At 53.0% G+C, this 16310-nt stretch overlaps 1 protein-coding gene across 3 annotated transcripts in view; it reads right to left on the minus strand.

Moving 5' to 3' along the window:
* Window positions 1–5966: 5966 nt before the first annotated feature.
* Window positions 5967–16310, minus strand: part of TCF4 (transcription factor 4) — a 100203-nt gene continuing 89859 nt past the window's right edge. For 2 of the 3 annotated variants that reach the window (XM_088527869.1, XM_088527867.1), the window contains 5 exons: window positions 10475–10610; window positions 9230–9392; window positions 7975–8204; window positions 7260–7399; window positions 5967–6626 (listed from right to left, as the gene is read on the minus strand). In XM_088527869.1, coding sequence (XP_088383995.1) covers window positions 7263–7399; window positions 7975–8204; window positions 9230–9392; window positions 10475–10610 — 666 coding nt within the window. In that variant the 3' untranslated portion in view covers window positions 5967–6626; window positions 7260–7262. The remainder of the gene's footprint in view (window positions 6627–7259; window positions 7400–7974; window positions 8205–9229; window positions 9393–10474; window positions 10611–16310) is intronic. The other variant, XM_088527868.1, reaches the window with a different exon arrangement.

A 16310-nucleotide genomic window follows, 5' to 3' on the forward strand; every position in this document is an offset into this window, starting at 1 on the left:
CCCCAAGGCTCAGGCTGCCTCTGGAGGGCTGCTCGTAGGCTGGGATGAGCCATGGGTCAAATCCTTGTGAAAATTAACTGGGATTTCTAAATATAGCTAAATTAAAGCACCATATTGCTACATATATGCTCTTTCTCATAAAGAACGCCTTTTAAACTCAAACCGTGAGGATTTTGTCTTAATTTCACCTTGAACTTCCCTGTAAATTAGCAGGATGCAACTAAAGAGCATTTTGGTCCACGCTGGTTGCTACAAACACGATCTTTTCCTGCTGGGAATAACGGAAGGGAGGTTAAAGGCTGCTGAACAACAGCTCCGGATACTCCAATTGGTTAAGAGGTGATCCAGGACATGCAGCTCTTGGGCCAAGACTTGGCCTCCTTGGGTGCTTGGCTCTTCTTTGGGATCCATCCGTTGATGGATGGTCCTGCAAACCTCCAGATCTCGCCTGAGGACCTCCACATTTCAAGGAAGCCACTAAATATCCTTCTTCTTCTTCTTATATTCTTCTTAGATGATCCCTGGATGCCCCCCAGAAGAGCTGAGTCCATCACCAACCCCTTGTGACAACCAGGTAGGAACTTGATGCACTTTAGATGTCGATGGGCCGCCCTCCCCATGCAAATTCCAGCATAAGTGGCAATCTTCTGGCCCGATGTCGTCCCTATTTTTTCATTTCCTGCGTTGTTTTAAGAACTTGCACCTGTGTAATAACCGAAGACGAGGTTAAAATTAATCCCAGCTTTGCAGGAGGTGGCTTGACCCACCCTGACGCTGACTGCAGTCTTGGAATGGGTAAATCGGAGACCTTCACACATATTTTCTCCCTTGGAAATACGCTGCGTGTTTCTGCCACATGTGAAAACGCTAGATGGAAATTAAAAATAAATGAACCCTCGTCATTACCTGACTTCCTTAAAAAAGGATTTCCCAGGAAGGGAAACGGGAAGAGAGTCAGCAGCAGCCGAAGGAAGAGGCCGTTTTCTCCCAAAAACTGCAATTTTCCCCAGCTGGGATGAATCTGTGAGCTCGGGACAGCAGGGAATGAAACCACCCTTAGAGGAGGGCAGGGAGAGGAGGAAGACCCGGCCTTGGTTTATTAATCACTCTCATCAAAAGGTGTTAATTACTCCCATCAAAAGAATATGAATTTAATGGTAACCTCCCAGCCTGCTCATTTTTAGGGCAAATCCTCCTCCTAAAGGGGTTTGTTCCCGTTGCTGCCGATGGGAGCCGGGGCCAGCCGGCCTCGCACGCTCGCCACGGCTCTCGGGGGATTGAAGCAATCTTATTTATCCTTATTATGGTGCTCCAAAGCTCATAGTCTTATCGCTCGGCTAAACCAAGTTCGCCCGATAGCAGATAACACCGGCTCAGCGGGTCTTGCGTTTCGTTCCGGCTAATCTCCGATTAATTTTAATGATCTTTGAGGCCCTTTTATTCCACATTGCCGGGGAACGGAGCGGAATCTTTGCATCTAAGTGGGGCTCGGTGGCCTTTAATCCACTCGGATGTTTTCAGCCGCGCTCGGCTTCCTCCGAGGGGTTTTGCTCCCGTGCATCTCGCACGCTTCTTTCCATGCAAAGTCGCAGCGCAAATTCCCGGTGGTTTTGGAGACCGAAGGCCAAGGAGCTGTTCTCTTCCCGGTTTTCCCGGTCTGCTCCCGTGCTTCCTAATGGACATCGGTCCCACTGCTCTTGGAGACAGGAGCATCGCTCCAAAACCTTTGCAGGCTGCAAAGATGCTGGAAAAGAGCTCCAAATTCCCTGGATTTGGCAAGGAGGAAGCACAACCGTGGTTTCTCCCCATGCCGATTATCCATATGGGAGCATGAGGCCGTTTGCTGCTCCTGGGGGTATTTTCCTTGGGAAGAAGCAATGGCCCAGCCCAAGGAAAGGGCTTTATTCCAAAGACACGCGCCGGAAACTAGGGATACATGGTGGAAACCAGGGATATTCCCCTGGAAACCATTGGCTACGGTTGTGCCGTGGTGGCACCCGGCTGCACGAGGCCACCACCGTCCTCCGCGGCACCTTCCTCCCGCTTGGACCAAACGGGAGCACCGGGATAGTCCTGGCCTATTTGAGCTGGTTTAATCCCCTCGAGCTGCCCTGTTTTGCGGAGCAAAGGCCCCGCCGGCAGTGCCGGATTTCCGGGATGGATTCCCAAGGCAGCCGCGGGATTTCGGATCTAAGCACCAATATTGGCTTAGCGGCACCAAGGGGATCAGCGGCTTTAGCGGGACTGGAGCTGGGCCAGGGCCGGGAGCCTGACGGTTCCGCTCCGCGGAAAAGCGGGAATTCTGCGGCATTTCCGGAGAGAGACCCATAGCCCTTCCCGGGCCTCCAAGTGGCTCCGCTCCGGCAATTTTGGGAGCGATGGAGGGAGGGACGAGGCCACGAGGGCTGGGAATCTGCGAGCGGAAAGACGGGAGATGCCGAGAATTCCACAAACGGGGCCGGAGCGCCCCGGGTCTGTCCCCAGCACCCCGGAATGATCCTTGTCCCCATTCCCATTCCAGCCTCCTGCGGCTGGAAGCCAAGCGCGATCCCGCCCGGACCGGGCCTCGAAGGAGACAAAAAGTGCCGGAAACGGGGTAGAAAAATGGCACATTTATTGCTACAGAACGGTCATGTACATGACGGCATCGGAAAAACTACAGATGAGAAACAGGCAATGGCCAACAGCACGCCGGGGTCGTCGGCCTTCCCAAGGAACTCCGGCACACAACCTGTTCGGACACTTCTACAAATCAGAAATACACCAAAACCATGAAAAAATCGAGGCACTCAGCCACACATTGAAAACAAGGTGTAACTGTTCATCTTTTTGTTTTTTTTTTTAAATCTTTTTCCCTTTTTTCCTTTTTTTTTTCCATTTTTTTGATTTATTTTTTTACTGCCGCAGCTATGTGCATAGTCGCAAAAACGCCCCCGTTGCGACCTACAAACTAAAAAAAAAAAAGAAAAAAAGAAAATTAAAAAAAAAGAAAAAGCGCTACCATACAGTTTCATCTCCGTAACACATGGTAAAATAACATCTTTTTAAATAGCAAAATAAAGTAACAAACTTTTACTCCGAATGATTCCAAAAATCTACAAAGAAGAAATATTCAGAATCTGACAGTTTTCCCCCGCCCGCCTCCCCGTAATATTCATGGTATAAAAGGATTGCTCCTGTGAAAAATAAGCCAAATATATTTCTTATTTTTAAATTTAGTTTTTTTTTTTCTTTTTTTTTTTTCCTACTAGGGTGTACTACAGTCTATTTTATAGCAAAAAGAGCACTAGACAAACGAAGCTTTATAACAAAAAGCCAGGCACTGATACATGGTAAATCTCTGCTTTTTTTTTTCCTTTTTTTTTCATTTTTTTTTTTTTAATCCTTATCGTCACTTAATTGCATCACAAGTAACAAGAATGAAAAAGGCCACAGTTCATATATTATATCACCATTACAGAAGTCTATAATACTTGAAATGAGGATGGGCAAACCAGCACTGCACAAATAGGAGTCAACTTCAAGTCCCATGAGAAAGAACATGGTTTTTTAAAACGAAAACAGAACCCAACGGAACAGAACCGCAACGAAAAGCTGTAGGGCCCCCCCAGGCCCTGGTGCCCCATCGCGTTGGAATTCAGCATATTCCACCTTCAGGTTTTTTTTTTCCAGTCAACCAGAGGACTCGTTTTTGCTTTTTCCTTTTTTTTTTTTGCATTTTTTTGTGTTTTTTTTTAATTTATATATTTATTTTTGTGCTTGTTTCCGCTCACATCCCTGGCCCTGCTGGCGCTCTGCGCTCCGGTTCGTTCCCTGCCCGGCGGCTCCGGAGGCGAAACCCTCCTTTTCCCGGTGCCCCTTTTCCCTGCCTTTTCTCCCCAACCCCTGGAAGAAAAACCAAAAGACTTAAAAAAAAAACCCCAAACAACCAAAAAACGCGCTAGAAGCAAAAGGAAATCGGAAGACTGGATCGGTGGGGACGCTCGTGGTCCTTGCGGGGGCCCGGAGGTGGCCGTCGCGTCCCCAAACGGGCCGTTTTCCCATGTTTTTGTTCCCAAAAAGAGCTCCCGGGCCTGATTCCTACCCCGAGCTCGGCTCTCTGCCCCCGTGGTGGTGGCAACGCGGGATGGACGCGTCGCGGCCGGCTTTTTTATCCAAAAAACGGGCTCAAAAACACCCCAAACTCGGCATTTTCGGCGGCAAAACTCCGGGGCCCCCGCGGAGCCAAATCCAGCAGCCGTCGCTCCGGGAAAAGCTCCGGGAAAAGCTCCGGGAAAAAGGGTATGGCTTGTTCATCCCTGCTCGCAACAACCCGCCCGGCACGCGCAGGCGGCCGCGGCTCGGGATCGGCCGGAATTCGCCTTCATCGCACCCGTTTCGGCACGGCGCAATTCCCGCCATCCCGCCGGGAATCGCGTCCGCACCCGAGGACGGGATCCGCGCATCCCGGCGGGATCGTGGTCCGACAAGGGGATTTGCAGCTCTCCGCACGCGCGGCGGCACCGGGACCGACGCCGGGCTCATTTTTGACATTTTTCAGGAACAAACATAAAATGCAGATTCTTGTTCTCTCGCTATTTCATTTAAATGAGACTTTTCTTCTTTTTTTTGTTTTTTTTTTCAACCACACAGATTTTTATAAACAAAAAGAACCGATACAATGTATTAAAACACATAATAACAAGAGTCTACATGTAAAAATATAACTTTTACATACACAATTCCAAAATAATGATACGTTTGCCATTTGTTGCATAAAATTTACAAATGTATTTCTTTTTTTTTTTCTTCATTACTCTATAACTGGCAAAACAGGAGAACAGATGGAACATTTAGACCGTCTTTGATGGATTTATGGCATTTATTCAGTGTTGATAGGTGGGAAATCTACTCGAACAGGGAGATTTCGTTTCGAATACATGCCGGGTCGGCGCGGCTGCAAAAATAGAACCGGGAGACAAAAGGATTCCGACAAATATGGACCGGGGAGCACGGCCGGTTATCCGCACCGCACACCGAGAGCGGGAGCGGGATTCACTACGGAAGTCGCTTCGGTTTTCCATGCGGGATGGGCCGAGCCGCTGCCGGGATGGGATCCGGAGGACCGGCCCTCGGAGCGGCCGGAGAGACCCCCCTCCTCGCCCAAGCGCAACCGAACGCGTTCGGACTCGTAAGGCTTGTTGTAACGCTGCAGGATGGCCGGAATCGGCGGGTTTTTTTTGCTTTTTTTTCCTTTTTTTTTTCTACAAAGAAAGGAGGAGGCAGCGAGTGGTCTACACTGAAATAATCCACTTAGAAACAAAAAAAAAACAGAGCGAAACGAAGCAAAAAGAGTCGATCGAATCTGTCCTCATCGCGCTACTTGCGATTTTCCCGCTTGGGGCTTTTTTCCCCCCAAAAAGCCGCCCCCCCCACCCCCCGTATCCCTCCCCCGAAACGAGCACGGATCCAGCAAACTGCCCGCTTGGATTCACTCCGTTCTGTTCCCGGTGCTGGAAACATTGGAAGGCACAGTGGTAACATTGTAGCATTCTAACCTTGTACCTCGGAAAAAATCCCCAGAAAAGGGGGCAGCGGGAGCCAAGCCTCGGGAACGGCGCCCCTGCTATCTACAACACGACGTGACTGGCGTTATTATTATTATTTTACATCGTTTTTCTTCTTTTTTTTTGTCATTATTTTATTTTGAAGTCCTGTGTCCCCCCGAATGAACCGCAGAAACAACTCGCTACTGATTTCGTGACCGGAGACAGAGTTGGCACTACAGGCTGCGAGAACGAAAAAAAAACCAGGGCAGAGGGACGGAAATAAGACCAAAAAATCCTTATTTACAGTAAAATCTTCTTCTTTAAAAAAGTTAATCAGTACTATTTTTTTACAGGAGCAAAAAAGTCTGAAACAAATGAACAAAAGCTTACCATATTCACTAAATTTTTAATATATATTTATATATATATTTATATATATATATTTGTCATAGGTCTATAAGATCCATCTGTTCCTCCTACCCTAAGGAATGGCTAATGTCATCGCTTCAGTTTTCATTAGGACGTTTGCTGGTTTTGTAAATATCTGGGCAGCAAAGCTTCCCTTTCATATCCAGTAAGTATAAACACTAGCTGTCTAGCACACCAACAAAAACGCTCAGTTTTGTTTTTTTCTTCAGAAGTACACTTTTTCATTATTGCAAGTTTACAATTTTAAATTAAATATTTTTTTCAGACTTACAAATTAATTATAGTTTTTTTTTTTTTCCAAAAGAAGTTTAGGCACAAATGCATTGTCCCACAGTGTGGAGAAGATTGCCATTCAGTCTCTCGGCTGTGCATCTACAGCTCGTAACATACTGCTTTAGACATTCTGAATGATATGTTAAAGAGAGTCGTCCCTCAAGTTGCACTTTTTGTGTTGGTTTGTGGTTTTTTTTGTCGCTTTTTGTGTTTTTTTTCTCGTTTTTAATAATCGGGAATGCTGAAATCTCTTGCGTCTGTGATTCTTAACTACTCAGACTTGTCTTATATTACAAAAAAAAGGGGTTAAGGAGAAGTGTTTATGTGGGTTTAAGATAATACAGCTGTTAAGGAAGTGGTCTCTTGTTTAAATGAAGAAATGTGGCAACTTGGACCTGTGAAAGAAGTGAAAAAAAAGTCAAATCAGTCAAGGATAGTTGAACATGAACAACTACAGCCTCTTAAAAAAGTGATTTGAACACAGCCTTGGAAATCAATCATCAATCAATGCACGATGACTTGGTAATGGTTTGGGTAAAGTGGGCCTGTTCCCCCTACTTAATTCATGCTTGGTCCTGAGGAACCGTGATGGGAAGGAGGAGGAAAGGAAGAAAGAGAGGAGAGGAGAAGGAGGGAAAAGCGGAGGAGGAGAAGGAGAGGACAGGAAGGAGAAGGAGTAAAAGGAGTAGGAAGAGGAGGAAAAGAGAAGGAGGAAGAGTAGGAGAAGAAGAAAGATAAGGAGAAGAATGAGGAAGAGGAGGAGAAGGAAGAGGAGGAGAAGAAGTAAGAGGAGAAGAATGAGGAGGAGGAGAAGAAGGAGGAGTAGGAGAAGGAGAAAGAGAAGGAGAAGAATGGGGAGAAGGAGGAGGAGAAGGAGAAGAAGGAGGAGAATAAGAAGAAAAAGAAGAGGAGAAGAATGAAGAGGAGGAGGAGAAGAAGGAGAAGAAGGAGGAGAAGGAGAAGAAGAAGGTCCTGCGCACTAGCTTTGCCCCAGCTCCTCGTACCGGCGCTGCAGGAATCCACTTGCCTTTTTTACATCTGTCCCATGTGATTGGAGGCATCTCCCATGCCCGGGTGGGGACCCGCCAGGGAAAGCGGAGGAGGATCTGAAGATACTTTCTCTTCTTCCCTTCTTTTCAGACACGCGGCTTTAGGGTTCAGGTTTCTTTCTGTTGGATGGGAGCAAAAGGCAACCTCAAATATCTGTGTATGGGCTTTGCAAACCAGCCAGGGCTGAGGCAGGTTGGGCTCTCCACCTTCAGCATCCCAGCAGAGCATCCCAGAGGAGGAAGAGGAGGAGGAAGCAGCGTTTTCAGCCCCATGCAGAGCTCCAAGGCTGCTTGCACACCATGGGAGCAGCCTGGACCATGCTAGCATCACACTTCTCCCTCCCTGGCCCCATGTTGTTCTATGGGAAGGCCATGGAGCTCTACAGGAAGGCCAGGGAGTTCTACGGGATGGCCATGGAGCTCTACGGGAAGGGCTGGGAGTTCTACGGGATGGCCATGGAGCTCTACGGGAAGGGCTGGAAAACCTCCTTTCCAACAGCCACGAGGCCTCCTCTCCTCAGGTGCCTTCACCCACCAGGCAAGGTGCCAGCCACCTTCCAACGGGGAGGCCAAGGCTTGTCTCCATCCTTGGCTTTGGCGCCACCATGAAGGCGTTGCCAAGTTGCCCAAAAAGAGCATTTTGCCCCATCGAAAGCGAACGCGGAGGGGCTGAAGGCCCCGGTTGTCCCACTGACCTCTGACTTGCTGCTCCAAGCTGAGGATGACGGCCACAGCCTGGTGCAAGATGAGCAGCTTGGTCTGGGGCTTGTCGCTCTTGAGGTGGAGCTGCACCATGCGGCCCAGCTCCTTGAAAGCCTCGTTGATGTCGCGCACGCGCAGGCGCTCGCGCGCGTTGTTCGCCATCCTCCTCTCCTTCTCCCGCTCGGCCTTCTGCTCGGGCGTCAGGTCTTCGTCGTCGTTATTGCTGCGGGGCACAAGGGAGACACCATTTTCCAACGGGGTGGGGAAACCGAGGCAAAGAGCAGCCCCAGCACCTTGAATATTCAACAAGTTTCTGTGGCAAACAGGACAATTGTGGCCAGGAAACCTAGAGCTGAAATCCTATGGCCATTATAGATGGTCTTCTGGATAAGGGAAGCCTCCTAAGATGTCCTAAGAGGCCTAGTGAGGTCAAAATGGAAATATGAGGGAGCTACAGGGCACAGGACAGCCATGTCCCTGCCCATGTCACCTTCAGCAGTGTCACACCAGCTCCGGAGCAAACATCTCCCAGCCTTGGATTCAGTGAGAGGACCCACTGCTCCGTGTGACACCGCACATGGGGACATGCAATGGCCATGGGCAAGTGGCCACTGAAGGACTTTAGGGCTGTAGAGAGCCCTGCCGTTGACTTTGCACCTTCTCTGCAGCAAAAATCCCTTTCCATAGGTCCAAAGTCATGATTAGAAACTGAAAACGTAGTAACTAGTGAGTCGCTGGCACTAGGTAATCTGGATTGGTTATGCAAATACAGCAGTGAATTTTCAGCAGCCCTGACCAAACCAACATAGACATCCAGCTAAGTATAAATATAAATATAAATATAAATATAAATATAAATATAAATATAAATATAAATATAAATATAAATATAAATATTAAATATTAAATATAAATATAAATATAAAACACTTGGGAAGAATATGCAGAGCAAACTTTGTTCCCCTGGCAGTGCAAACACATCCAAGCATTTCGCATTTAGTGCCACGCAATTTCTTTGGTGGATTGAGGAGAACTTCCTCAGGGTCCCAATTGGTGAATTGTCCGAATTCGAGGAGCTCCTGGAGCACAAGTGTCCCAAACGCACTCGGCACTGCCAGGCAAGTGTCACGTTCCACTTTCACGTGGTTCCACCTGCCAGGAAGAAACCTCGGGGAGAACCCCGCTCTGTTCACTTCATCGAAATCCAGTAAAGGAATTAAATGAAGCGACACTATTATATACTGTTACCTAGATCTTGACCTAGTAATTGATTTGATATCCTTCTTGTCATCCTCTAGTTTCTTGTCCTCGGCAGACTTGGTGTCCTGGAGGTTTTCGTCTCCCTCGTCGTCGGACTTGATCTCGGAGCTGCCGGACGAGACGCTCTGTCCTTGCAGGCCGGTGGGAATGCCTAGGAGCAAAGGCAGGGTGAGTGGCACCGGGAGGTGCCCCTGGCTCCATGTCCCCAATAGGGGACACGGGGACATGCCTAGGAGCAAAGGCACCGTGAGCGGCACCGGGAGGTGCCCCTGGCTCCATGTCCCCAATAGGGGACACGGGGACATGCCTAGGAGCAAAGGCACCGTGAGTGGCACCGGGAGGTGCCCTGGGCTCCATGTCCCCAAGTGGGGACATGCCCAGGAGCAAAGGCAGGGTGAGCGGCACCGGGAGGTGCCCCTGGCTCCATGTCCCCAAGTGGGGACATGCCTAGGAGCAAAGGCAGGGTGAGCGGCACCGGGAGGTGCCCCTGGCTCCATGTCCCCAACGGGGGACACGGGGACATGCCTAGGAGCAAAGGCACCGTGAGCGGCACCGGGACGTGCCCTGGGCTCCATGTCCCCAATGGGGGACACGGGGACATGCCCAGGAGCAAAGGCAGGGTGAGCGGCACCGGGACGTGCCCTGGGCTCCATGTCCCCAATAGGGGACACGGGGACATGCCCAGGAGCAAAGGCAGGGTGAGCGGCACCGGGAGGTGTCCCTGGCTCCATGTCCCCAAGTGGGGACATGCCTAGGAGCAAAGGCACCGTGAGCGGCACCGGGATGTGCCCTGGGCTCCATGTCCCCAACAGGGGACACGGGGACATGCCCAGGAGCAAAGGCACTGTGAGCGGCACTGGGAAGTGCCCTGGGCTCCATGTCCCCAACGGGGGACACGGGGAGGACGTGGGCAGCTCTCGCCTGCGGCTTTTGAGCTTTGAGGTCCCCCCATGCCCTTTTGGGGACAATGGTGGCTCTAAACGGCCCCGAGTTCCTGCAGCAAAGCGTCACTGCGGCGCGTGGCGGTGGCCTTGGGGACTGCCAAGGAGGTCACGGCCAGAGAATAAAGGAAAATGAGACTAAATGTAAAAAATAAGAATGAAGGAAAATAGCGAAGTGAAAAAAATATATAAAATAAAATAATAAATAAAATAAAATAAAATAAAATAAAATAAAATAAAATAAAATAAAATAAAATAAAATAAGCTAAATGGGAATGAAGCGAGCACTCACCCCGGTAGGGATCCTGCGGCGGGTTGAGCTCCGGCGACGTGGCCGACTGCACGGGCAGCTGTGGCACCGGCACCTGGTTGGGCACGAGCGAGTGGCCGCCGCGCAGGCCCACGCCGTCCTCCCGGTGCGCGCCCACCTGCCGAGAGAGCGCCACAGGCCGCGGCCGCCGTGAGGGCTAACGGCCAAGGTGAGGGGCTAATGGCCGCGGTGAGGGTTAACGGCTGCCGTGAGGGGCTAACGGCTGCGGTGAGGGGCTAACGGTCGCCGTGAGGGGCTAATGGCCGCTGTGAGGGGCTAACGGCCGCCATGAGGGGCTAATGGCTGCGGTGAGGGCTAATGGCCAAGGTGAGGGGCTAATGGCCGCTGTGAGGGGCTAACGGCCGCCATGAGGGGCTAATGGCTGCGGTGAGGGCTAACGGCCAAGGTGAGGGGCTAATGGCCAAGGTGAGGGGCTAACGGCCAAGGTGAGGGGCTAACGGCCGCCGTGAGGGGCTAACGGCCGCCATGAGGGGCTAATGGCTGCGGTGAAGGGCTAACGGCTGCGGTGAGGGGCTAATGGCCGCCGTGAGGGCTAACGGCCGCCGTGAGGGGCTAATGGCCGCGGTGAGGGGCTAACGGCCGCCGTGAGGGGCTAATGGCCGCGGTGAGGGGCTAACGGCTGTGGTGAGGGGCTAACGGCCGCCGTGAGGGGCTAATGGCTGCGGTGAGGGCTAACGGCTGCCGTGAGGGGCTAACGGCCGCCGTGAGGGGCTAATGGCTGCGGTGAGGGCTAACGGCTGCCGTGAGGGGCTAACGGCCGCCATGAGGGGCTAACGGCCGCCGTGAGGGCTAACGGCCGCCGTGAGGGCTAATGGCCGCGGTGAGGGCTAACAGCTGCGGTGAGGGGCTAACGGCCAAGGTGAGGGGCTAACGGCAAAGGTGAGGGGCTAACGGCCGCCGTGAGGGGCTAACGGCCAAGGTGAGGGGCTAACGGCCGCCGTGAGGGGCTAACGGCTGCAGTGAGGGGCTAACGGCTGCGGTGAGGGGCTAACGGCTGCGGTGAGGGGCTAATGGCCGCGATGCGGGGCTAACGGCTGCGGTGAGGGGCTAACGGCTGCGGTGAGGGGCTAACGGCCGCCATGAGGGCTAACGGCCGCGGTGAGGGGCTAACAGCCGCCATGAGGGGCTAACAGCTGCGGTGAGGGGCTAACGGCCGCCATGAGGGCTAACGGCTGCGGTGAGGGGCTAACGGCTGCGGTGAGGGGCTAATGGCTGCGGTGAGGGGCTAATGGCTGTGGTGAGGGCTAACGGCTGCCGTGAGGGGCTAACGGCTGTGGTGAGGGGCTAACGGCCGCCATGAGGGCTAATGGCCGCGGTGAGGGCTAACGGCTGTGGTGAGGGACTAACGGCCACCGTGAGGGCTAATGGCCGCGGTGAGGGCTAACGGCTGCCGTGAGGGTTAATGGCCGCTGTGAGGGGCTAACGGCCACAGTGAGGGTTAATGGCCGCTGTGAGGGGCTAACGGCCACAGTGAGGGCTAACGGCCACCGTGAGGGGCTAACGGCTGCCGTGAGGGGCTAATGGCCGCGGTGAGAGGCTGCAGCACCGTGAGGGGCTCGAGGCCGCGGTGAGGTGCCCATAGCCGCAGTGAGGGGCTCAGGGCCACGGTGAGGGGCTCATGGCCGCGGTGAGGTGCCCGTGGCCACGGTGAGGGGCTCAGGGCCACGGTGAGGGGCTAATGGCCATGTTGAGGGGCTCAGGGCCGCAGTGAGGGGCTTGGGCTGCGGTGAGGGGCTCACAGCCATGTTGAGGGGCTCATAGCCGTGTTGAGGAGCTCGAGGCCACAGTGAGGGGCTCGCGGCCGCATGGAGGGGCTCGAGGCCGTGGTGAGGGGCTCAAGGCCATGGTGAGGGGCTCGAGGCTGTGGTGAGGGGCTCGAGGCCGCAGTGAGGGGCTCGAGGCCATGGTGAGGGGCTCGGGCTGCGGTGAGGGGCTGATGGCCGCAGTGATGGGCTCGAGGCCATGGTGAGGGGCTCGAGGCTGTGGTGAGGGGCTCAAGGCCGCAGTGAGGGGCTCGAGGCCATGGTGAGGGGCTCGGGCTGTGGTGAGGGGCTGATGGCCGCAGTGATGGGCTCGAGGCCATGGTGAGGGGCTCGAGGCTGTGGTGAGGGGCTCAAGGCCGCAGTGAGGGGCTCGAGGCCATGGTGAGGGGCTCGGGCTGTGGTGAGGGGCTGATGGCCGCAGTGATGGGCTCGAGGCCATGGTGAGGGGCTCGAGGCTGTGGTGAGGGGCTCGAGGCCGCGGTGAGGGGCGCAAGGCCGCGGTGAGGGGCGCAAGGCCGCAGTGAGGGGCTCGAGGCCATGGTGAGGGGCTCGGGCTGCGGTGAGGGGCGCAAGGCCGCGGTGAGGGGCTCATGGCTGCGGTGATGGGCTCGAGGCCACGGTGAGGGGCTAATGGCCACGGTGAGGGGCTCGCAGCCATGTTGAGGGGCTGGGGCCGCGCTGAGGGGCTCATAGCCATGTTGAGGTGCCCGTGGCCGTGGCGAGGGGCTCGCGGCGCCGCTCCGCGCTAGAGGGCGCAGGCGGCCCGCGCGGTGCCCCCGGCGAGGCCGCGCCGGTGCACGGTGCACGGTGCCCGCGCCGGCTCCGGCAGGTAGGGCCGTCCGCGGCGTCCCCCGGGCTGCGCGCCCATCTGCCTCCCGTCGCGGCCGCCGGCAGAGCTCACCATTATCGGCAGCCCCATATGCTTTAATTGCCGGCCTCTCCGTTCCCCCTCCGCGCTCGGAAATCCGGCAGGAATTTCAATGTGGCATCCGGCTCCTCCAGCCTTCGCGCCCGCATCGCCCGCGCAGCCTCCGACAGCGGCTGCCTCTCCGGAGCCCCCTTTACATTAGCACCCAAGACACCGGGAAGAGCCAAACTGCCAGGAACGGCACCCGGATTTGCAATAAAAATGCCCAGAATGGGTAAAACCCCACAAGCCACTGGTAACATCTCCAGCATCTCCACACACGGGGTCTCGGGTGCACAACTGCCCCAAAAAGTCTTCGTGCAGATAGAGAAGCTCCTCGTCAAACTGACGAGATTATCTAGTCTAATTGCTAGCAGCAAGCCGAGACCGCAGGAAGGGAGATAAAAGGGAATCCTGCCAAGGGGAACTTGAGAAAATCTTTTCCTCCTAGACGAAATGCAAATAACCAAAAGCGAGTGTAAAGTCGGAGAGACAAAAACTCTCTCCTCGCTGAGACGCTTTAATTTTAAAAACATGACACGCTAAGAAAAGCCTGGAACTGGCATTATTTGGTTGCAGGGAAGAATAGCTGCTAGGAGGTGTGTTTAGAGCGCTGCAGCTCTGCTGCCTTAAATCATAAAGGGATCAAATGGAATGAAGATCGTGACGACGAGAGGATGTGACATTTGGCATCACCTGCAAGAGGGAAAAACCCTCGTGGAGACGGCCCTGGGCAACCCGGTCTAACCCCGAGGTTGGGTCTGGCTTCACAGCTTGGAGCAGGGGGTTCCTCCAGGAAGGCCAATCCCCGTTTTTCTGTGATTCTATGTGAAAAAAACGTCGATTTTGGAGGCAGAGGGAGCCCAACCAGCAGGTGATGCCTCCTAGGGCTGGACCACAACCACCAAGGAGAATTCGTGAGGGTGTCCAGTGTGGAAGGACACACGGATGCCCTGGGAAGAGCCGGGTCCATCCCTGGCCTCCGGGAGCCGCAGGGGACATCGCTCCTGACGGGTGGCCCCACGGGGACACGGAGCGTTACCTGCCCCTTTCATCCCGTCCAAGGGCAGCCACCCGACCCCAGCGATTTGAGACTCCTTAAAGTGAAATATGTTGAACCCAGATGTAAAAAAACCCAAAACCCAGACACGATACTACGGACATGACGTTTTAATTACGGCTGGAAAATCGGTTCCAATAATAAAAGCTTTCCTCACACTTCTCTTCCTGCAGTTTCCCAAGGGATCTGGGAGACAACCGCCACGGCAGGATAAAAGCCACCAGGCCCTATTTTCTCCTTTCCAACCAACAACCGCTTGCCGAGATTTGTAACTATCTTTTTGGAGCTATCTTTTTCTCTCCCTGCAAATCCTGAGCTCGTTTCAGTCAACAAATGTGTCCTACGGCCATCCCTACCCCACGGAAAGGGGCGCTCCTGATGCCGGGATTTATTCGGAGCAAGCCCATTTTTCCACAAGGGATTCGCTCCCGCTCGCGGATCCTTTCCAGACCCATAGGAAATCTGCACCAGGCAACTGGTGCTCCATAGCTCGTTTCCCTGGATAATTTATTTTGCAAGGAGCAAAATCCCAGTATCAGGAGCTTTTATCCTTAATATCTTTCCTGAGAATCGCTCTCCCCGGCCCAGGAGTGCGGGTCTATAAATAACGCTTATCTCGGAGAATCCAACTCCCTTTGAAGTCCTATTAATATTTGATTGATTCCCATCTCTTCCAACGACGCCGACGCAAGGCAAGCGAATATTTCTACCCCCAAATCAACAAAAATAAAGGCACATTTTAGTGCTTGCTAACGAGCTAAGAAGCAAAAGATTCCCCAATGCTCCGAAACGCCCCGGAACGTCCCCGGACGGCCCTTTCCAGCGTGGTTGGAAGAGGTTCTTCCCCCTTGTCCACGCAACGGCGCGTCGCGCTTTTCCAAGCGGCGACCCCGCGTTATCCAATTAAATAAATAAAAACACGGGGCAAGAAAGTCGCAAGGCGCCGCGTGTTAACACGTGTCCAATATCGGCCGAGTTCCCAAGGCTGACGGAAAGCAGAGTTGTGCAAATTTCCTTATAAACGATATTAAAAAGGGACCGGCGCTTGGGAACAACCGGGCTCTCGCTGTACGTGTGCGTTATCCGGCCAAATGATTCCCTCTTATTTAACTGCGCCGGAGTCTTTCATCTCCATGCTATACAATAATAGTTTCCATATGACCGGTGGCTTGGCTATAAATAAGATCAAAAGCAAAAGAAAGGATTTAATAAAAAAAAAAAAAGACATTAAGAGTGGCATTAAATCAGGAAAAAAAAAGCAAAGTTCTTGGCTAAAAAAAAATTAAAAAAGTGGTGCTGAGCACTAAGCAGCTCTGCAAATATCTTCAGAAATAGCTTAGGAAAAAGGTCCCCCGATTCCTGGGATACCTGTTCACCGGGAGCCACGGGCCAACAAAACAAGCAAAAGCCACGAGGGCGCTAAAAATTAAGACGCGAGAAAGATAATAAGGGAAAAAGCCAGCAAAAGCCAAATTGGCTCTTTTAACCGGCGCCAAGTCGCTCGCCTCTTTTTGTTTATGTACGGATGACATAACCGAGTTACTTCATGAGCTGCTGCTTTAATTCCTAGGGGTGGAAAATTCCATAAGTTAATTTAATGGGGATGTGAAAAAAAGGGCTCCACGCGAGCGCGCTCCCTTCCTGTGGGCCCTGGAGCGACGCCTTGAAAACAAGGCAAGTGCCTTAAAAACAAGGCAAGTATCTTAAAAATAAGGCAAGTGCCTTAAAAATAAGGCAAGTATCTTAAAAACAAGGCAAGTATCTTAAAACTAAGGCAAGGCAGTTTGGGTTTGTACTGGTTTCAATGCAGAAAGAGGAGCTGTCTTGCAGGAGAGCTGCTCCCCTCGGTCGCTGTTTTCCGCCACGGAATTTGCAACGTTCCCATAAAATCCCTGCAATCTCTGGAACAACAGGAACTGCGGCAAGGCAGGAAATTCCCGGCGCGGGCTGCAAACACGGGCGGCCACGGGAGCCCCCGGCTTCGGGAACGGCGGCTCCCGGATTTCCAGGCCCCGGCAAATCCCAAGGGCCACCTGGAAGCCGAAGCGCCGACGATTTGGCGGCCCA

This window comes from Tinamus guttatus, unplaced genomic scaffold (assembly GCF_059628265.1).
Source record: "Tinamus guttatus ecotype Peru unplaced genomic scaffold, ASM5962826v1 Tinamus_guttatus_pri_ptg000293l, whole genome shotgun sequence".
Classification (NCBI taxonomy): domain Eukaryota; kingdom Metazoa; phylum Chordata; class Aves; order Tinamiformes; family Tinamidae; genus Tinamus; species Tinamus guttatus.